This window comes from Mirounga angustirostris, unplaced genomic scaffold (assembly GCF_029215605.1).
Source record: "Mirounga angustirostris isolate CCGP_5_RB_7025 unplaced genomic scaffold, mMirAng1.0.hap1 SCAF_5, whole genome shotgun sequence".
Taxonomy (NCBI): domain Eukaryota; kingdom Metazoa; phylum Chordata; class Mammalia; order Carnivora; family Phocidae; genus Mirounga; species Mirounga angustirostris.
In genome coordinates, this window is record NW_026991713.1 from 111,978,471 (window position 1) to 112,000,076 (window position 21,606).

Consider the following 21,606-nt stretch of genomic DNA (forward strand, 5'->3'; position numbering starts at 1 on the left):
AAATATTTGGATCACATGGGCTCAAACTCCTACAACGAGCTAGAAAATCAATACAGCGTGTTACTTAACTTACAATAATTCATGAAATGAATAGATCTGAGAGCCTTCTCAGTGATGACCAAGGGTCGCTCTTCACCCAGGGTCATGACTAAACCACCTCAGGAAAGCAATTATGGTTTTAGGATTCCTTCAGTTGCAGGTGCCAGAAAGAAATCCAAGTCAAACGGACTTCGGCAAACGAGAGGTGTGGAGCGATTTATAGGTTCACTCACTGAAAGGTGAAGGTGTGAACTAGGTTCCAGGGGCTCCTCAGAATGAGTTCTCTTCTCTTGCCGCTTTTCCTTCGGGCTGCTTTGCTGCAGCCAAGCTGTAACCATGTGGTGGACAGTGGCCACCCCAGCTGTGGATGTTTCAGCTACCTACTCTGCCGTTCCAGCACAGACAGCTTCTCTTCTCACAGTTCCCGCCAGCCCAAGTTCCAGGCTTGATTTTCTAGGGCCCGAGCCCAGCCCTAAAGCAATCACTGTAGCCAAGGGGATAGAAGGTGCTGATTGGCCAGAGCTGGTCTCTGGATGCCCCAGAGCCAGTGTCAAGGTTTTCCTACCAGAAGCCAGGGAGAGTATACACTGGGCAGGCTATGCCTACAGCCATGGACCACATTTGTCTCTTCCAGAAGACTGTGGGGTCACCATACATTTTCCTGCATTTTTTGCATATTTCCCATTTTTTTCAGTTTTTCTCAATTTTCTATCTTAAAAAATGAACAGTTTGCCATTTCCTGCCTTTAAGTGAAATTTTGTGTATTTGCATACACAGGCATTTTACCATTTCTCATCTTCTCCCAACCCAAATGTCATTGCTTAAATCGTTATATCTATAGAGCTATATCTATGTTTATAAACACACTCTCACACGGAGGACCATATTATATATAATAGCACAGAGGCCATGCAGTTGGAAATTGAGAGCAGGAGTGGAATCTGTCAGGAAACCATGTGACTGGATCGCTTACCTCCCCATGTCTGGTCTGCCCCCAGAGAGTTGTGTCAGTGTATGAAGTTATAGCTGGCTTCTTGGACCTATTTTATTTCAATACATTCTTCAAAGCAGTGGTTACTTTTCAGAAAGGTGCAAAGGGTTGAGAGGAGGCTAGTTGTGGGGGAGTTCCTAAGGAAACTGAAAACCAGTTGTGTAAAAAGAACCTTTAGTCTGGAGGAAAGAGAAATCGAGAAGCAATGACTGGCTGTAAATTCTTGAAGGGCTCCCCAGGGACAGAAGAAGTAGACGTGTGTAATATTCCAACAGGAGAAGTAGGAGGAGTTCATGGGTGTGATAAGGGTGAGGAAGAACTTCCTACCCTGCAGAGCTATCCAGTAGTAGAATGAGCTGTCCCATGTAGCACCAGATGCCCCTCCAAGCAGAAACCACAGGGTGTGGTGTGGGCGGTGGGGAGCCTCTGGGATCTTAGACTAAATGGGCCTGAATCCCCCATCTCCAAGATTCTTTGTCTCCATGTCAGGAAGTGGCAGGCAGGAGAAGGAACTGTACGACTTACAACGAAATCAGGAAATAAAATGGTAGAGACTGTTATTTCAGGTCAGAGACCCCCAAATAAAGCAGGCGTGGAGGCTATGCAGACCAAGGCTACAACTCCACTTTGCTCCCCAGGTTGACCTCCTCTGTGGCCGAGCACAAGCGCGCAGTGAGGCCCAAGCGTCGGGTTCAGGCTTCCAAAAATCCCTTGAAAATGCTGGCAGCCAGAGAAGATCTCCTTCAAGAATACACGGAGCAGAGATTAAACGTTGCCTTCATGGAGTCGAAGCGGATGAAAGTAGAAAAGAGTGAGTATATGAAACCACCACCACCCCGCCTCTGTGTTGGGGTCTGGTGATTAGGTGATTTTAATCATCTTTTCTGTCTTGCTAAGGCCAATCATGTGTTCAAAAGACACCCATCAAATAAAAATGAGTAAGTTTGCACACACACGTGCACACCCGCCTGGAATGGAAAGGATTTTCACAGAAATTCTTAGAGTGTGGAGCGTCTGTTCACTTTGTTAATTTAAATTATCCTGTTTTGCTGAGTTTTCTTTCAAGAGATTGGAGGAGAAGGATGCTTCTCAGCTTTGTAGTTCAACCCATTTTCAGCTCTGTAGAGCCCAAACACAGTAATTCCCCACTTAATCTTGTTCGAGAGCAAATCATGTGATCGCTCATGAGAAAATGTCCCAAATTACTGCTTTTCCTAACCCTAGATTTTCATATTATTAGTTAATGCATAAACCAATGTTTTCCAAATTGCATTTAACAGGAGCCTCAGGAGCCTCGGAACTGGGGATGTGGACTGGGTAGCGTTGGGGCCTTGGGGTAGAGGTGGTGAATAGGAGTGAGGAGGTAGCTCTGTGCTCTGTGTCCCATTTCAGGCTAAGCTGCTCTGCTCTCCTCAACCTGATAAGGTGGGGTTCCCTTGTTCTGAAACAGTGGTTTTCTTGATGAAGGTAATTAGGGCATACACCATTTGCCAGCTTGAATAGTCTTGCTATAATTTGTATTTTCCTTTAGCACTCAGAAAACTACTTCCAAAAGTTTTTCTTAGAAATATAGCATTTACATGAAGTAGTTGAGTCTTTTCATTATAACTGATTGACTAAGAAAATATATTTCAAAACTTCTGTGCCATATGAATTGTCAAGTAGTGTAAGACCCTAATCCCAGCAAAATAATTTTCTGAATTCCTCTCTAGCACAGACATTTTTTTAAAAACAATCAGTTGAAGAAATAAAGGCTTCTTGGCACAAATTTTAGGTATTTTTCCTCTGCCTCCGCTTTTGGGGGCCTGGGGATGGCTTTGTGATGATTGACATGTACACATTTGTTGGTGTACATGGAAAACCCAGCATCTTGTTACAACAGTCTTAATTCTGAGAGCGGAAGACCTCAAGATTATCTAGTTGATCACTTTGCCTCCAGGAAAAAGATTAGGACTAACCACATCCCTACAAGAGTGCCTGCTTTTCTACGTATAAAGACTTTTATTGAAAGACCTCTCATAGTCTTCCTTGTGAGTGTGTTTGCATTAACAGCTAAACATTGTTAGGAATCATATCAGCTTTCAGTGGAATTGCAACACGTGTGTCCAGCTCTTGATTTTATACCAAAATAGCTGGTCCACACTGTCCCTCGATTCTTGTCCCCCTGCAAGGTGAGGTGTGACATGTGTCCACAAGCAGCTGATACTTTCAGTACAGAGTTAAATCCTGAGTACAGTGGCTCAGCATTGGGCTGCATCGTCAACCAAACCTGAGCATGTTCTCCCCCTCGGGATTGACTTTCTGAGAAAAAGCTAGTCGATGATGAATCTCTGATTGTAAACATTGTCATTTCACCTGCCCATCTTGCCCCCCACCATTGTTTCTTTATTCAACCCTCCCAGTGTCCTCCAACTCCAACTTCTCAGAAGTCACTCTGGCTGGTTTAGCCAGTAAAGAAAACTTCAGCAACATCAGCCTGCGGAGCGTCAACCTGACCGAACAGAATTCCAACAATAGCGCGGTGCCCTACAAGAAGCTGATGCTGTTACAGATTAAAGGTACTTAGGAGCCGCAGAGAGGAATCACATGTGGATCAGGGGTTTGAATCTGGTAACACCAGGAGGTCTGACTATAAGGGGGAGAGAACCTACTGTGGGCTGGGCGCTGCGCCACCTCCTGTCACGTAAGCTTCACAAATCCCATGAGGTGGGAGATGTGACGCCCAGTGAGGCTTGGAGAGCTTAGTGACGTGCCTGAGGTCACAGCGGCTGTTGAGTGGCAGAGCTGGATTTTCATCCAGGTCTTCCCCATTCCAGAAGCTCAGCTTCTGCTGCCACCTCCCCTTGCCCCCTGAGCCCCGCCACCATGCTGTCATGCAGTTCCAGATGCCCCCGAAGTCTTCGTGGAGGCTTCTCCACTCGCTCCTCGCTGAGGTGAGCAAGGTCATTGTGGGCCAGAGGCAGAGATGCAAGTTCTTGGAGAAGGAATCCAGGGAAAGCAGAGGCAAGTGAAGCTGACCTAGATTTCCACTCTAGCACCCCCTCTGTCAATAGCAAGGGAGACGACCAAAGAGGCCGTGAGCTGTGAGGAAAGACTTAGCTGCCTCTAGAGTACTCAGCAAGAGGAGGCTGCATGGAATATCCTTCACGGAGGGTGTCCCGTGTGTTTCTGCATGACCACTGGCCTTTTTAGTGCATTCGGACTAGTGACGAGCATAGACACCCAACGTCTATTCCCGAGTTCTGACCCCGAGATGACACTATCAGTGTGACTGTATCAACAGTCATTTAGGAGAAGGTGTGGAAAGCAGCACAAAGCAGTGCTTCCCTCCAAGCTGACTCCAAGACTGCCCTGGATTTAGCGTGCAAACCCCCAGGAAGAAGATGCTGTGGGAAGGCATGCCCTCACCTGCGGTGTGGCTAGCAGGGGCTATGGAATGCAGGAGGTGGGCTGAGCGCAGAGAAAGGGACCAGGAGAGGAGCTGAAAGGGGGAAAGGAGCACGTCTGCTAACTTACCTGGAGGAGGGAACCTAATTAATCCACACATGTGCTGTAAAAGGACTCCAGTGGTGGTCCTAAGACTCATGGTGACATTTAGGAAAGCACTAACAAGGGAGACTAATCTAGAAGGCTGTCACCAGAAACCCCCTTCTACCACTCTGCATCATGGAGCCGGTATCGGCAGACGAGAATCTTTAGAATTGCAGGAGTCTGGAGCAGGGCTGCTTCCTGGTCCTTCCTGTGGCTTGGAGAGTTCCCCTCTCTGGGAAGGTGGTGACGCTTTGCCTCCTGCCTTACAGGAAGAAGACACGTGCAGACCAGACTGGTTGAACCTCGAGCTTCGTCACTCAACAGTGGGGACTGCTTCCTCCTGCTCTCTCCCCATTACTGCTTCGTGTGGGTAGGAGAGTTTGCAAATGTCATAGAAAAGGCAAAGGTTGGTATCTGAAAAATAAAAATTGTTCCGTTAAGCATCTCCTTTACACAGCAAAGAAAGTTCTACCAGTTGCTAGATCTTTACAAGGCTTCTCAGACGCCAAATGTTTGATTCAAGTGAGGAGGGAGAGGCAGTATGTCTTTTGCTGAATGTCTCTCAAACAAGCATTCATTAGGTGTGTGCGTGCGTGGGATGTTTTAGAAGGATTATGACCTATCTCATCAGTTTTTAAGTCCTATTCTCACCCCTGTGTGAAAAAGGAACTGGCACATCACTTCAAAGCCATTTATCCCAGGTACCCATGAAATGCTGCTATAGGCTTATTGAATGAGAATCTCATGGGCAGAAGCCCAGAGAATGGGTATTTCTCCAAAACTTCACAAGTGGTCTATTGAATTTGAAAATAAAGAGCTGTTGCTGTAGAGAATTGTACCCGTGGTCCTTGAGTTCCATTCTTCTGACCTTGCTGAAAATACCCAAGAACTAGGGCCTGCAGCCCCTGTGGTCACATGGTCTCCCTTGCAGACCTGCCATTTTTCCCCTCCAACTTCAGTATGTGCCACTCTGCCTCACCACAGGCTTGTCTGCCTAGCTAACTGTGCTCCTCCTCCCTTTCTCCAGGCCTCAGAACTTGCAAGTTTAATTCAGACAAAGAGGGAACTTGGTTGTAGAGCTACTTATGTCCAAACTCTTGAAGAAGGAATTAATACACACACTCATGCGGCCAAAGACTTCTGGAAGCTTCTGGGAGGCCAAAACAGCTACCAGTGTAAGAGTTATTTCAGAGAATCTTGAGACTTTTCTTATTCCCTACTTCATTCTTCTAAACCGGCCACCTTTCAGGGTAAAATGTCATACTGTCTTGTTGTTCTTATCCCAAAGCTGCTGGAGACCCAAAAGAAGACGAACTTTACGAAGCTGCCATAATTGAAACAAACTGCATTTATCGTCTGGTGGATGACAAACTTGTCCCTGATGATGAGTACTGGGGGAAGACTCCCAAGTGCTCCCTTCTGCAGTCAAAAGAGGTACAGTGTGTGGGGGCCACCCTCGCCAAGAGAGCACTTTGCACGGGGCTGCCCAATAAAATTGGTCTGAAGTGCCCGAGAAATGCTGGCCAGTGGTCCTGCCTGGTCTTGAACAGTGACCTATTTTTAAAGTATATTTACTTGTGAATTCAAACCATCACTCCATCTTAAATACAAGGATAGAATTCAGAATATTGCTCAGAGGAGGCATGTGTCAGGCTTTTCTGTTTTAGGCAAAATGTAATTTTTTCTTTTTTTTTGTATTTTTGTTGTATTTTTTTTTCTTTTCATATCTGTATGAGGTGATGGATGTCAACTAAATTGTAGTAATCATTTTGCAATATATATATATAAATCAAGTCATTATGCCTTATACCTTAAACTTATGCTGTGCTATGTGTCAGGTATATGTCAGTATAACCAGAGAATAAAATGTAAATAGTCCTTAGCCCTATCTCTTGATTTTTCTATAAACATTAAATGAAGTTTTTTCAGTCCTTAAGTTGCAGGAATAATAGATGCATGTTTATATAATTTGGGTTTGCCAAATTTGCTTTTTTCTCTCACACCGGTAAATGATTACTAAATACATACATTGTCATTACCATTCTGTATTTTATATGTGTTGCGAAAAAGTGGAAAAGAACAAACGAACCTTAAATTTCATTGGATAGAGGAGTATTAGAAAGAATGCGATCCAAAGCAAGGTGGATTGTATGACATGCGTGGGCAATTAAATGGAAAAACGAAATCACAGAAAAGAAATAATCAGGAGTAATTTTAAAGAGAAGGTGCAATTGAGCCTAGTTGGAAGTTGAGTAGGATTTGGATTGCTGGACATGAAGGAAGAAATTAGTCTAAGAGGAAAGAGTCGAATAAACCACAGGCATGGAAATAAGAAATAGCATTACATTCACGTATCCACTCAGCAAACCCATAGTAAAGTCCTGTAAATGCAAGTACGGTATGGTCTGTGCCCTGGAGGGTGCTGGAACTGTATGGAGGGGCGACCACCTCCCTGGTCCTCAGGGCCTGGCATTTAAGAAGTGGCCTCTGTATATGCTCAGTGAATGAAAGAACAAAGGAGGGAGACAGAGAGAAAGAAAGGAAAGAAGGCAGGTAGGAAGACATAGTTAAACAACTCGCCACGGAGTTTGCGAGTTCAGGACAAGAGGGAAATGAGGGCCACAGGGCAGAGGGTAGTGTGGCAGGGCCTCGCCAGCGGTCACACCCATCCCACTCGATCAGTACACACCCTCATTCAACCGGAGCAGGACCTTGACGTTGACCTGTTCTTCTCTGCCGTCTTCCCAGGTACTGGTGTTTGACTTTGGTAGTGAAGTGTACGTGTGGCATGGAAAAGAAGTCACATTGGCACAACGGAAAATAGCTTTTCAGCTGGCAAAGCACTTATGGAACGGAACCTTTGACTACGAGAACTGTGACATCAACCCGTTGGATCCGGGAGAATGCAATCCGCTTATTCCCAGGTATTCCCGTCACGTGCTGATGGTGTGGAAGAGCGCCTGCAGGTTCCCTCAGTGGGCCCGAGTCCCCACCACGCTCCCCTACTGTCACTCCTCGTAGGGTTTCCTTTTCATCACTGACTGCAGGCAGTAGCCTGAATGTTCACAGAAAGAACACTCCCTTAGCTTTTGCCGAACTGATGCAGGACTATGGATGCTGTCATCTTCTGGACGCTGTGTTCAGTCTCCTTCCTTGAGGTGAACAAATTGTTCCCACCTACGGCATTCCAGGTGCTGTCCTGGCAGATGAGTAGCAATTGTTGAAACAAATTACATGCTGATCTGAGAAGCTTCCCAGGACCTGGAATTCCGCCATTGATCTGAAGGTGCAAAAGCAACATATTTCCTTCTAATTTCACACCTTCTCAGTATAGCTTTTGAATTCCAGGATTTGCCATTTATTTGGCAGTAGGTGATGTCTGTGCCTTTCGGGGGGCAGGGAGTGAGAGGGAGGATACTGTATTGAAATAATGATTGTAATTTTAGTATTTCCTACTGGGAGTAAATGAGTGAGCGCCTAATCCGTTGGTTCTCACCATGTTGCAGATCAGAATTACCTGAGAAGCTTTAAAAAAAAATGCACATACCAGGCCCAGCCCCAGCGCCAGCCCCAGCAATGTAGTCTCAATTCGTGTGGGGTGGGGGTTATGTGTTGGGGGTCTTAAGAGCCTCCTCAGGGCTCCTCCTAAGGGGCAGCCAAGATTAAGCACTGAGCCTTTCCTACCAGATGAGGGGCTGAAGCACTGAGGTGTCCAGACTTAGCCCAGTTCAAACATGGAAGTCATTCTGAAGGAAGACGTTCGCCAGCTCACCCCACAACCCACTGCCTCTCATGCTTGCTTGGCTCCCACCGTAAAAGATCATTGTCTAAAGCTGAAAGCAAGTCTCCTCCGATAGGCATCCTAGCAAGTCTGCAGAGTAAAATTTATATAAAAAATGGTCATTCAGACATTTGCCGTGAAAGACCCCAGCCTTGCAAGGGAGTCCTGAATTCCCCAGAGTGGCTGGTACTTGGTTCCCAGAGTCCTGGAAGAGTACGAGGTGGAAGTGTTTGTATACTGTACTTCACCCCGGCAGTCTCCCCAGGAACAGGCAGCCCCCTTGATGTGCCCTAGCTGTGACGTCAGAACCATAGTCCTGACGAAACAGGAAGTGATGGAGCACAGAACACAGCAGGGCCCAGTGAGCACGGCTCAGCATCCCAGGCTCCATTCACAACCAAAGATTGATTTGGAAGGATGAGCAATACCCGCACGAACCCTCTTCAGCCACCATTTCCTCGACTCTGCCTGTTTCTGAGTTACCAGTGTTAGGAACAGTTTCAAGTTCTGAGATCCTGAGGCGGGACCAGGCCTCCAGGTTGGGCTGTGCCACTTACCTTTCTGTGCCTTTGTGCTCCCCCTCCCCCAGCCCACTGTCATGTCTGGTGGCCTGGAAATAAATATGCAGATATTCTCTTTATGATCTATGGAAGTATGCTCATTTTAGTAACAGGAGAATTTCATCTGTTCCTGGACACCGGAGAGCTTTGTTGTAACAGGACTTAATAGAGAATTCAGGATGAGCTCTGCCTCCCTCCCATTGACCCATTAAAGTGACAGACACGTGGTGAGCACCTGCAGGGGACTCTGAGTGCATGGAGCAGGCGAGGACGATGTACATGTGGCTCCTGCCTTCTCCTAGCTCCCGGTCTAGTATACCACCCCCAGAGGATCCCAGATACAAGAATTTGCTAGAAAGAAAGAAAAGTCCAGTCCAGATGGGATTCACATCCCATTCAGGCACATCAACTCCATGCACACAAAGCCTTGCTAGGCATCAGGCTGAAATACTAAAATATCACTCATCTGACAACATGAACCACTCATTCTCTATACCACTAATGTATTCTGAGTTGTTTTCAGTAGCCACGGGTGTCTGTTTTCGATTCCTTTCCTTTGTTCTCGCATGGCTTAATCTCGGTTCTTTTCCTGTCTCCTCCCCCACCCACTCACCCTTTCAGAAAAGGACAGGGGCGACCTGATTGGGCAATATTCGGGAGACTTACAGAACACAATGAGACTATTTTGTTCAAAGAGAAATTTCTCGATTGGACTGAGCTGAAGAGACCTAATGACAAGAGCGCCAGCGAACTTGCCCAGCAAAAGGTATTTTTGGGAATCAAGTCTTAAACCTCAGGCCTTGGTTGAGGTCCCGACAACAGAGGCCTTGAAGCTTAAAAGCCTTCCCGGGGTTTACTGGGAGACAGCAAACGGGTTTCCAGTTATATTCTACCTTCCCAAGGTGAAGTAGGCCTGCCCGTGCCTCCGGGTTTACAGGCGACCCATTCGCTGTCACGGGGGGCTATTCAGGCCTCCGTAGTCTTTCCCCGAAATGCAGTGAAATGCCGGGACAGAGCTGGAAAGCCTGACTTTCTGAAACAGCAGTGAGTATGACAAGAAATGGCTGTAGGAACAGGCCCCTGAACCAACACTCTACGTTCCCTCGTAGGATGATCCTAGGGCCGAAGCCAAGCCGTACGATGTGGCGCGGATGGTGGTGGTGCCCCAGGTGACAACAGGCACCGTGCTGGACGGGGTGAACGTGGGTCGTGGCTACGGCCTGGTGGAAGGGGACGACAGGAGGCAGTTTGAGGTTGCCAGTGTCTCGGTGGATGTCTGGCACATCCTCGAATTTGACTACAGCAGGCTCCCCAAACAGAGCATCGGGCAGTTCCACGAGGGAGACGCCTATGTAGTCAAGTGGAAGTACATGGTGAGCACCGCAGGTCAGTGAGCACTTCCGTTTTCTTCACGCAGACGCGGGCCCGGGAGGGAGCACTTCTTAGAGCCCCTTCCCCGTGCGCGCTGCCTTACCGTCAGCCGTGGGGACAGTGCACCAATCTGGTCCTTCGCTTTGAGAACCACTTAGTCAACCTTAAAGATGGATCCTGATGAGCTAGCATTGCTAACGAATGTCATGTTTCCTTAGAGAAGTTAAGGTTTCTCTGCTTCCCCCACTCCCTCCCCTGCCCCGTCCCCAGAGGTTCTCTGGGAAAGTGATGATTTGCCTCCAAATGATATTTGCCATGTGGCTGTCTACTGCTTAAATGAAAGTCTTAAGTGAAGCCTATCTGGATGACTTAGAACTGCAACCAAATGGTGTGGTAACGCACAAAAGATTTATGAAAAATAAAAGAAGCTATTTCCTCTGAGGCTGGGAGCATTAACATGCTCTGTGGATCGGGTAGAATAAATACATAGTCAAACTGCTCGTGGTTCCTGTCGGTGAAATACTCAAGCAAAACACTCAGTTGTGTGCTTTGCACGAGAGGTAGTGAGGGAGGAGAGCCAGTGGACTTTGGAGGGAGAACCCCTTTTCCCTGCCCAGAAGTAGCCAGTTCTCGGCAGCGTCCTCCCTCAGCCCCGCCATTTAGGAGTTTGTCGCAACCTTGTGATTTCGAGATTCAGCCCCCGGGAGTTTATTCACCTCTCAGACAGCCTCTTTGCTGACCAGCTGTGGCTGCCCTGGGGCCCCAGGCAGTGGAGGCCGTGGTCTGCTGATGAGAGGTCCGCAGACTCAAAACCAGTTGATTTCTTTCCTAATTGATCAAAAGTAAGTCTGTTAATCACCTGGTGGCATTTACTGAGCACCGCATCTGTCTTCTGGGCATAAGACACTTATTTTAGGGAGTAGGTAAATCCATCCGGCCCTGCCTTCAGGAAGCATATAGCATAAATGCCAATAAGGCAGGTGTGGGTGAAGCAGCGACGTCATGCTGGGTTCCCCAAGGCGGGCTCTGCTGGCGGCCAGTGAATCGGAGGCTGCACCCAGGGCTGTCGGGGGGTGCCCCCGGCCTGGAGGCCCACCCAGCCCATGGCACACGAGGCACAGCACTGGGGGCTTTGCTGCACACTGTCCTTGAGTGCCTCCCCAAGGCGCCCCGGGATGTACCGTGTCGTTCTGCTGATTTCTCAGTAGGGCCCCCACCCAAAGTCACACGGGGAGTAGAGAGCAGATTAGGACACTGAAAGCCCCCTTCCCATTCATAAGGAGGCCCTAGGACTTGGAGGAAAGGCCACAGGTCCTGGGGCCATACAGCCTGCATCTTCTCTCAGGCCCTACATACCAGCTCTGCAAGGTGGGTAAAGTGAATTAGCCTGTCTGAGCTTTGGTGTTCTCACCTAGAAAACAGAGATGATACCCAGCTCACAGATTATTATAATCTTTTTTTTTATTTTATTTTATTACGTTATGTTAGTCACCACACATTACATCATTAGTTTTTGATGCAGTGTTCCATGATTCATTGTTTTCGTAAACACCCAGTGCTCCATGCAGAACGTGCCCTCTTTAATACCCACCACCAGGCTAACCCATCCTCCCACCCCCCTCCCCTCTAAAACTCTGTTTGTTTTTCAGAGTCCATCGTCTCTCATGTTTACAGTTATAATCTAATACGTATAATGTTTAGCATGTGCCTGACACAGAAATAATCGTCACTGATGTCCTAAGCAACACAAGCAAAATCACTGTGAATCACATGAATCCAAGATTTCTGAGGCCTTCAGAGACTATTCTCTTGGAGGCCCCTAAGAAATAATGATTTCGCCCAGGCAAATACTTTCTGTAAACACAATGCACATCTCACAGCCAGCTCCAGCAGCTTCTTTATGAGCTAAGTTACAACTCTGAAGAAGTCCAGCTGCAGAGCATTAAGTTAGAGCAGGGAGCATTCAGATCTCCAGACAGTCCCTCTGGGAGCAGAGAAGCATAGCCCAGTGGCATGAACAGTGGCCCCTTGGCCACTGCGGTCCAGCCCCTCATCACTCGTACCCCTCAAGGGCCGCACCTGCAAACAGGACTGAACTCGGAGCTCGGGAAGCTCTTGCGGGACAGGGTCAGCAGAAACCATTGGCTGTAGAGACAGGACAGTCATCCTCCTGGCAGACACCAGGCAGCCTGCACAGGCACACAGAGAAACTCCTTGGGGAGTGAACCGTGCACTCCAGGGAAGGGAGATGGAAGACCTTGGCAGGTTGGGTCCTGCCCCAGTAACAGAGCCAGGCAGCTCCGGAGCATGATACATGCTCGAGCTGCCGTGAGTCGGTGAGCAGTAAATGGGATTCTGCTGCAAGACCACCTGACCAGGAGCAGTTCTTTATGTTCTTCGTGTCTTCTGTTACTCCTAAACACAGCTACTGGTCACAAACTGACTCTGGAAAGTATTTTGAGGCACGAGACATCAACACTTTAAATTAGCCATCTGATCAAGTCTATAAAGGTTACAGTCTGTAATGTCTTACTGATGAAAGCTGAATCTTTACTTTGCTAAAATTAAAAATAAATGGAATAAGAATTAAGTTGTGTGTAGGATTAAATTTGGGTATACTGACGAAAATTCCAAGGAAAAATACTGAAAACTATTTTAAGAAAATATTTCTATTTTAGATGTAGATACTGAAGTCCACATGAGGATGGTAGGTGGTAAAACATTGGTTATTATTGAAACCTGAATATATACTTACACAATGTATTTAAGTGCTAACAAATTTCAAGCTATGTATCAACTTCTGTGACCTGTTTTAAGCATATCTCTCCCCAGCTGACAGGACTAATTTTCACTACTTTGAAGAGTGGGATTTGCTAATCAAAGGCAAACTTTTGTTCCTATCTAAAGTAGCAGAAATTTCAAAGGAGTGGCTTCCAAACTAATTGTGAATATACCTGACCTATTCATTGATGGTTTGTTTCTCTTTCATCTCATCCACTTAAAAATACATGAACTTGACCAGTTCAGGTCCACAAAAGACGGCACTGAAGGTTGTGCTTAGGCAAAGTGCTGTAAGAAGTATTATAATCGTTTATGGAAACTGTTTATAGAGTGCTTTGCTAAACGGCCAAAAAAATCAAATAAATATGGCCCTGGCCTCCTAAGAACTTAAAATAAATGAGCTTTCTTCTTACCTTCAAACCTCAAGACAGCTGTGATGTTGTAAATGGGATTGGAGCTGAGAAAAACTGAGTTCATATAGAACCAGAGAATCCAGTTATCATCTTTAACTTTCAATAAGTGGGGGGGAGGGGGGTTGGGGTTTATAACCGCCTGTTTTCTCCCCTTGTTGACCACCACTTTCTGGGACCACCCAGGCAGGCATCTGAGGTAACAGCTTAGTCTCCTGACCTCATTCATTCCAGAAGGGTCTGCCTGCAGGTCCTGTCCTCTTGTCATCGGTCACCTCCTCAGAGAGGCCTTCCCTCAACAGGGAATCCCATCGGTACTCACCCTGCCCCAGGTCACGTCCCCCCGTCTGTCTTTCTCAGAGCACTTGGGACTATCTGAGACTGTCTTGCTCATCTGTTGGTTGAATGAGAGCAGGGGAGCAGTCCGTCTGGCTTAGCCTGATATCTGGAAGAGTCCCCGGCACACTGTAGGTGCTCGGGGACTATCTGCTGAATGAATGAATGAATGAGCGGAGTCTGGAGTGCGGTATATACCCTAAAAGTAGCGAGGCAAGGTCTAAAATACGGCCTTTTAAAGATGGCCCCTTGACCAGTGAACTTTCCGCGCCTGCTCTTCAGTGAGATCTGTGTCCTAGGTGCTGCTAAGGTTGACCGAGTCCCTCCAACCTGGCTGCCGTCCTGGGGACAGATAGGATTGAAATCCCAGATTCGTTTATGAAAGTGATATGTCAGCAATAGATCTCTTCCATTTCTGACAGAATTTGGAAACTTCAGAGTGGTGTTTTGTTTTGTTTTGTTTTGATTAGAATCGTTTTCACAGACTAAACTTTTCCCTTTGTGCTTAAAGCTGGCCCAGCTGTTGTTCTCAATATCTTTTCTCTACCAGCTAATCTTTTGCCCAAAAAAATGGCGTGATACGGAAAATGCATTTGTGTCTTTGGGAGTCCTGCTCCGGCAGCCACCGTTTTTCTCTGTCACATACTTGGAGATCTGCCGCCTTTCTGTAGGATGACAGGTGTTTTTCTCAGGGTATCAAGAAGGCGAGATCATTTTTTCTCCAATTTGGAGGCTCGGGATCAGTTAACGGGAAGGAAGATGGTTTTTCTCCTCAGCCCCAGGCCCAAAAGCTATTTCTTCTGATTATTCCGCCCTTGTGGATTCTTTGTGTTTGCAGTGGGAAGTCGACAAAAGGGAGAGCACTCGGTACGGGTGGCTGGCAAAGAGAAGTGTGTCTACTTCTTCTGGCAAGGCCGGCAGTCAACCGTGAGCGAGAAGGGCACGTCGGCTCTGATGACGGTGGAGCTGGATGAGGAGAGGGGTGCCCAGGTAAGTCCTGGGAAGTGGCTGCCCCAGGGGAGGAGAGACTTGGCCTTCCTGCGGAGCTCCCGGGGTTGGGGCCGGGTCCCCTGAAGAGCCAGTCCCGTGAACAAAGACCGCATCATGCAAGGGACGCTTAGTCCTGGCTGGCTTCCCCAGATTCCAGGCTGGGCCTCCACTCCCACCTCCCCACTGCCTGGCCGGGAGTCATGTGCTCTTAAAGGAGATGTTGCATCTGCAAATAGTAAATCCACAAATCAAGTACCAAGTGCCAGTGAGTGGTTTGGTTTTTTTTCTTTTTTTTAAGTTTCCACTTGACTAATACTCAAGGAATGGTAAATGAAACAAAGAGATGCTGTTTTCCACTTCTAAAACTGCTGGAGGTTTTATAAAGAATGGGTCTGAGGCTGGTGAGGATTTTTAGCAGGATGCTTCCAGTGGGAAGGATAGCCTGAAACAGCCATCCTGGAAAGCAGTTTGGCTCAAGAACCTTAAAAATCCTCATAAACTCTGATCACTTTTTCCACTTACGCAAATCTGTCCTAGGGAAGTATCAGAGATTAACATAAAAATTAGGATTCCCATCATCTGCATCCCTCACAGCAGCCTGAGTGCTTTTTTTCTGGATCCTGTCAGATCATGTCATTCCCTTGTTCTCCAGCACACTTGGACCGCAGTCCCAGCGTTTTCCTGGTGGTGCGCCTCCACCTTCGTGGCAGGCCACTGCACCCCCCTCCCTCTGTCTTGCACCATGGCCGGGGCGAGTCTAGGCTTCTTTGCCACTGCTCAGACCTCTTTCCCTCTACCCCAGGGCCTTTGCACAATTTCCCATTCCCACAAGTTCCTCTGTATCCACAGTAACTTTCAACCTCAAGATTCAGATAGCTGTTCAAATGTCACCTATTTTATCCAAATCCCTTCCTATTCTCTGTCCTGTTACTCTGTTTTCTAGCACTTACCATTCTTACCACTACTTAAAACTACATAATCAAGTTGTCATTTTGTTTACACTTTGAATACGTTGTGTTTACTCATTTATTTTCTGTCTTTCCCTGCAAGCATGAAAGAGACAGTGCGTGCTGGTCTTCCCCACCACTGTAACCGCAGGGCCTGTTTAATGCCAATGCCAAAGCTTTGTAAACAGTACTTTTTGATGTTCGGATTATCTTTGCCTCGGGTCCCACCCTTTAGTAATTAAGAGTTGACTGTGGGGTTTTGGGGAGAACGTGATGCCATGTGCAAATATCTTCAGGACCTCGGATGAGTAGTTCACAATAGCACCAGGGAAGAGAACAGGTGAATTTTCTCCAGAACAGATCAGCACTCACTTTTAGCCTTCTAAGAGCTGCTCCTCTTCCCTAAAAAGTATATATTTCCTACTGTAGACCATATAATAATTGTAAATAATTGTTAGAGACCACTGCATTTTAATTTTTTCTTAATTGTGGGTCATTTCAACTGCCTTTTTAATTTTTGTAAAGGCCATGTTTTAATCATGCCTTCAAAATCCGCCTTAGAATTTTGAGTCTTAACCTCTCTAGTTTGAGCATTGCATTTTTTTTTTTTTTGTCAAGCCAACAGATGTAAGAACACTCCAGACCTATAAAACACTGCCACAAAATGGCACTTAATTATGCAGAACGGGCCCTGAGCTTGGTTAACACTTGGTGGGAAATGCTTCCTACCTTTTGGTGTGCCTGGACTGCCGGGCTCAGTCAACAGTTTCCTTGTTAAAGGAAAATGTCTAGCCGGAGTGAGAGTGAGGGGAGTCAACCCACACAGTTTATGAGCAGCTACCACCTGCTGGAACACAGTGGTTCACAGGCGAGGGCGAGGCCGTGGTCGGCAGGCCCACGGCACTGTGAGTGGACTCTGGGCATGGTTGCAAAAGAGACTGTTCTTTCCCCCAGAATTACTAAGTGATCAGCCGTTCTCCTTGCCGAGAGGCAGACTTTGTTGAAAATGTGTTTAAATCAGTCATGTTACATCTGTACCATGGAATGCCATTGAAATGTCAAAATTCATGTTTCAAGAGCCTTTGGTGACCGAAATACATCACGTGAAGAAAATCAGTATAAAGTAACATAAAACAGCAATCCTATTTTTGCCTGGGAAAGACATATACCTGAAAAATACTTGGAAAGGAAAGCTAGGCCCTGGAATTTTTATGGTGGTTATCTTGAGATAATAGTATTATCACTGGCTTTTGTGTGTATTTCTTGATAGTTTCCAGATTTTTTTTACCATAGACATGTATTATTTTGAAGACTCTGGAAACCCAGTACATGTTACTTATTTGAATGTGTTTACGTTGAAAGGTCCAGGTTCTGCAGGGAAAGGAGCCCCCCTGCTTTCTGCAGTGTTTCCAGGGGGGCATGGTGGTGCACTCTGGGAGACGGGAAGAGGAAGAAGAAAATGCACAAAGTAAGTCACTTTACTATTGGAATTTGGTTTTTTCCCCTCTCCTGGAAGATATTTTTATACACAAGAGGGGTTAAAGTAAATCTCCTTTTATATAGGTGTGTCTTTACCCCTGAAAGCCTCCTAACATTTGCCTTACAAATCAGCTGTATGGGGAGCTCATAGCGCCCCATCCCAACCCCAGTCCTGTGGAGTTTACTTCAGGATAGGACTTTGCATGCAGGAGGCTGACAGATGACTCCACCTTAAACTGAATCCTCTCAGTGACTCAGTCTCTTCTTAAGAGGGAAACAATTCAGTGGGTCGTCCATGATAAATTATGAGATTTTGGGGGGCCAGCATCCAAAAAAAAAAAAAAGTGCTTAGCGTCAGAGCCTCTTAAAATATGCCTGTTACAGGATTTACCTGGGTATTTATAAATTTGTAAAAATGGTCTTTCTACATCATGAACCTGCTTCTAACTTCAAAAGGATGTGCTTTCTGGGCCTGCAGTAAGCTAGCTGCTGCCCGCCCCAGGCTGGGCCGGGCTGGGTGGTGGTGCTGGCTGGTGACTGCCGATGGAGGGCAGCTCTGGGGGCAGCACCGGGCCTAACTCTGTGCCGCTGGTGCCCCCTGCAGGCGAGTGGAGGCTGTACTGTGTGCGAGGAGAAGTGCCCGTGGAAGGAAATTTGCTGGAAGTGGCCTGTCACTGTAGTAGCCTGAGGTCCAGGACTTCCATGGTTGTCCTCAACGTAAATAAAGCCCTCATTTACTTGTGGCACGGATGCAAAGCCCAAGCCCACACGAAGGAGGTTGGAAGGACTGCAGCAAATAAAATCAAAGAACAGTGAGTATTGTGCGTGGGCGCCTCTCCAGAAGGGGCTTCCCTGTGGGACACAGGCTAAGGTGGGAAGGATACCCAGTAGAAGCCCATAGAAACCCTGGTGTACTTAAAGTGACTTCAGCAGGGGGTAGTTATGAACCTCGTCAGCGCCTCTCACGTTCCAAGCGGGTGTGACACACATCTCCCGTAAAACTGCTGATGTGAGGGCTTCCCCCACTTTCTGAGGATTTACCTGCCTCCATAAAAGGTGGAGTGAGGAGCAAGGGAAATGACCCCAACAAGTGCTTTAGTTTCTTTGTAGGTACAGTTCATCTTTTGAACGAAAAGCCTGGAGTCCTTAGTCATTTAAAGAGAGCAAATTTCAAATATCTTTCAGGGGTCAGAGTTTTAGTTCTGCCAGAGCCATGGAAAGTTAGAAAGCATTGAGCTGAAGAAGAGCTGGGGAGACCACCAACCAACCGTGTCCGACTAGGAGATGCCCCCTTTTCAGAGGACGACCGTGTTTCCGCATTCTCCAAGGCAGCCACCTGCCAGGGAGTGGTCGGCCTGCCTGGGCCAGTTCTGGGGCACAGCACAGCAGGGGCTGGGGTTGGTTCCTGTCCCAGGCAGGCCCCCACACTCGGGCAGCTCCCCAAGGAAGCACCCAGTGCCGGGGCAGTACTCAAGGGCCACAGGGGGAGAGGGAAAACTGAAGCAGGAAGAGAAAGCCTGCAAGGGAGTGGGTTGTCCTGCGCAGTCACCGTCCAGAAGGGGCTGCAGCCCAAGCCCAGCAGGCCCCGTAGACAGCCAGCTAGAGCCCAGTGTCACCCCAGCTTTCGGGGGATGCCTAGTGCTTCCTCAGGCTGAGACCCCCGGAGGACGGTGGTAATGTCTGAACAGTAAAAGTGGAAAGTTTCCAGGGCCACAATATGCCACCGAAGTATCATTTGGTCCAATCCGTCCTCTGGGCCCCAGGGCAGTGCGGTGGGGACAGAGTTCCCTCGGGACCGTTTGCATAGCCAGCGCTAAGGAGAGTGCGCAGGCCAGGGCCCTTGCCACGGGCAGCCAGCTGGGAAGCCAAGCGTCTCCTCTCCAGACCCTGTTCTGTGTGCTAGGGAGCGGGGAGGAGTGATAACTGACCTTCACTGAGCTAGTCAAAGGCATCCCTGGTCCATCAGCTTTTCCCCTTGGACCACTGAGAAAAAACAATGAACTCATTCACTCATTCACTCAGCAGGTATGATTGAGCACGTACTTGGTGCCAAGCCCAGATTTAGGGACCAGGGACTTGGCTAGTGAACAAACCCAAGTCTCCGTCCCCGTGAAGCTTATGTTCTAGCAGGAGAGGACAAGGAATAGTAAGTATGTATGTTATATATAAAAATGTATATCACTTTCATTACATTTTATATGTAATCGTACATTCTTCTCTAAGGGCCAAGCCAGTCCCTCTCATTGCCCCGCCCCCCCCCACACACACACTCATAAACCACAGAGCACGTTTTCATTCATTAGTGAGAACTGTTTTAGTTAGAAAGTAGAAGAGAGATGGTGAACCGGTCCGTAGATTTAGTCTTGAATAATTTTGTACTGCCAACATGTCCGGGGCTTATGAAAAAAAAACCTACTGGATTTTCTCCGTGCAGATGTCCCCTGGAAGCAGGACTGCATAGTAGCAGCAAAGTGACAATACACGAGTGTGACGAAGGATCCGAGCCCCTGGGCTTCTGGGACGCTTTAGGAAGGAGAGATAGGAAAGCCTACGACTGCATGCTTCAAGGTAATAGAACATTCCGTAGCCTTCCATCACTACTTTAGTCGATACATATTTATTGAGCCTGTATTGTGTACAACACCCAATGAATCAGACTGAGGCTAGGTCCTCACAGGCCTACAACCCAATAAGGATGCTAAATAATATGCAAGACGGGTATAAGGCCAAATAAAACTTTAGTGTGTCATAAAAGAGGTACAAATGAAGGGGGCTGAGAGTTAAAAAGAAAAAGATGAGTTCCACCAGGAAAATCATGCGTGGCCCCACAGAAGACAGGGCATTTAAACAGAGCCTTGAAGGTAAGCATGACTTGAAGAGAGGGAAGACGAAAATTCCAGGAAACCAGATGAGCAGTGACACACTGTGATCCTATGGAACAGGATGCTTTCGGTTTAGCCAGCTTCCTGGGTGCAGGGACACAATGGAGTTCAGATTAGAGAGTAAGTCAGTTTTGTATTTAAATACACAAAATACAGATCAACTCCAATACAGATGAACATAAGGAGAGCTAACAAGTATTAAGCAGTTCAGGATGAGCCAGGCACCACCTAAGCACCTGATACACATCAACCCAGCACTCACAACCTAATGCCACCAGGTTTCTACCGATGAGGAAACTGAGGCACGGGGAAGTTCATCAACCTGCCCAGGGTTGAACCACAGTGAGATGTACTCAGAACCACCACTCCATTCAACCACCTCTCAATTTTCATGAACTTTGATTTTTATTTATTTATTTTTTTGAGAGCGCCTTTGCACGCACACACGCAACAGGGGTTAGGAGGGGGGAGGAGCAGAGGGAGAGGGAGAGAGAATCTTAAGCAGGGGCTCCATCTCATGATCCTGAGATCATAACCTGAGCTGAAATCAAGAGTTGGATACTTATATGGCTGAGCCACCCAGGCGCCCCTATATGGTTTTTCTTAATAATGCATGTTGATGATGGAAAATGTTTGAAAGCAGAGAGCAGTTGAAAAAGAAACTAAGTCCCTTATAATCATCTCTCTCAAAGGTAACTAGAGTTGACATTTCTCTATGTGATCCATACACATCTATATTTAAGAAAATTTTGGATTGCAGTATACAGTTTTGTAACCTGATTTTTCCCTTTATTATGAACAGTTTCTCAAGTTGTTCATATTTAGACTTTTGTGGCTGCAGGGTATTCCATGAAGATGCTATATGCCATTTTCTACTTAACCTGTCTTTTTTAGTTTAATTTTAGTTTAGAGAGCTGTTTCCAATTTTTCCTCATTATACAATAGAATTGTGGATAAATTTAAAATAAGTATCTGCATTTATTTCTAGTTAAAGTCCTAGTACAGAACTGCTATGGTAAAGGTAGAAAAGATTTAGAGTACATATCAACAAGGGTGCCCCAGGACATTGGCACCAAGTTTCATTCTCACCAGCAATATACATCCGAGAGTGTACATTTTCAGCACAGAGACTCGGTAGGTTACCTTTTCCTCTTGGCCAAAATTAGTGGGGCAAACTGATATCTAAGCACTGTTCTAACTTAATGTTTTAAATTGGAAGTACTGTTAAACACGATGTATTTTTTTTTTTTTTAGTCGTTTGTATTTCTACTTTGGTGAATGTTTTATTTTTGCCTTTTACACATTTTCACTGAGATATTTATCTTTATTATATTTCTTTATATACTAAAGATATTAACAAGTTTCCATATTTCTCATTGTGTCACTTGCCTTTTCACTTTGGGGTTTTTCTGCAGTGAAATTTTTCATTTTTATACTGTCAACACATAAATCCATTCTCCTTTCATTACTTATTTTATAATTATGATTAAAAAGGCCTTCCCCACCTC

The 21,606-nt window shown here is 46.6% G+C and overlaps 1 protein-coding gene across 14 annotated transcripts in view; it reads left to right on the top strand.

Annotated features, from left to right (window-relative positions):
• Positions 1-21,606, top strand: part of SVIL (supervillin) — a 228,871-nt gene that overhangs the window by 201,007 nt on the left and 6,258 nt on the right. For all 14 annotated transcript variants that reach the window (XM_064591887.1, XM_054507300.2, XM_064591886.1 and 11 more), the window contains 12 exons: positions 1,669-1,841; positions 3,433-3,588; positions 4,831-4,967; positions 5,589-5,736; positions 5,850-5,995; positions 7,310-7,485; positions 9,524-9,668; positions 10,012-10,288; positions 14,639-14,790; positions 17,100-17,205; positions 17,821-18,028; positions 19,651-19,784. In XM_064591887.1, coding sequence (XP_064447957.1) covers positions 1,669-1,841; positions 3,433-3,588; positions 4,831-4,967; positions 5,589-5,736; positions 5,850-5,995; positions 7,310-7,485; positions 9,524-9,668; positions 10,012-10,288; positions 14,639-14,790; positions 17,100-17,205; positions 17,821-18,028; positions 19,651-19,784 — 1,958 coding nt within the window. The remainder of the gene's footprint in view (positions 1-1,668; positions 1,842-3,432; positions 3,589-4,830; positions 4,968-5,588; positions 5,737-5,849; positions 5,996-7,309; positions 7,486-9,523; positions 9,669-10,011; positions 10,289-14,638; positions 14,791-17,099; positions 17,206-17,820; positions 18,029-19,650; positions 19,785-21,606) is intronic.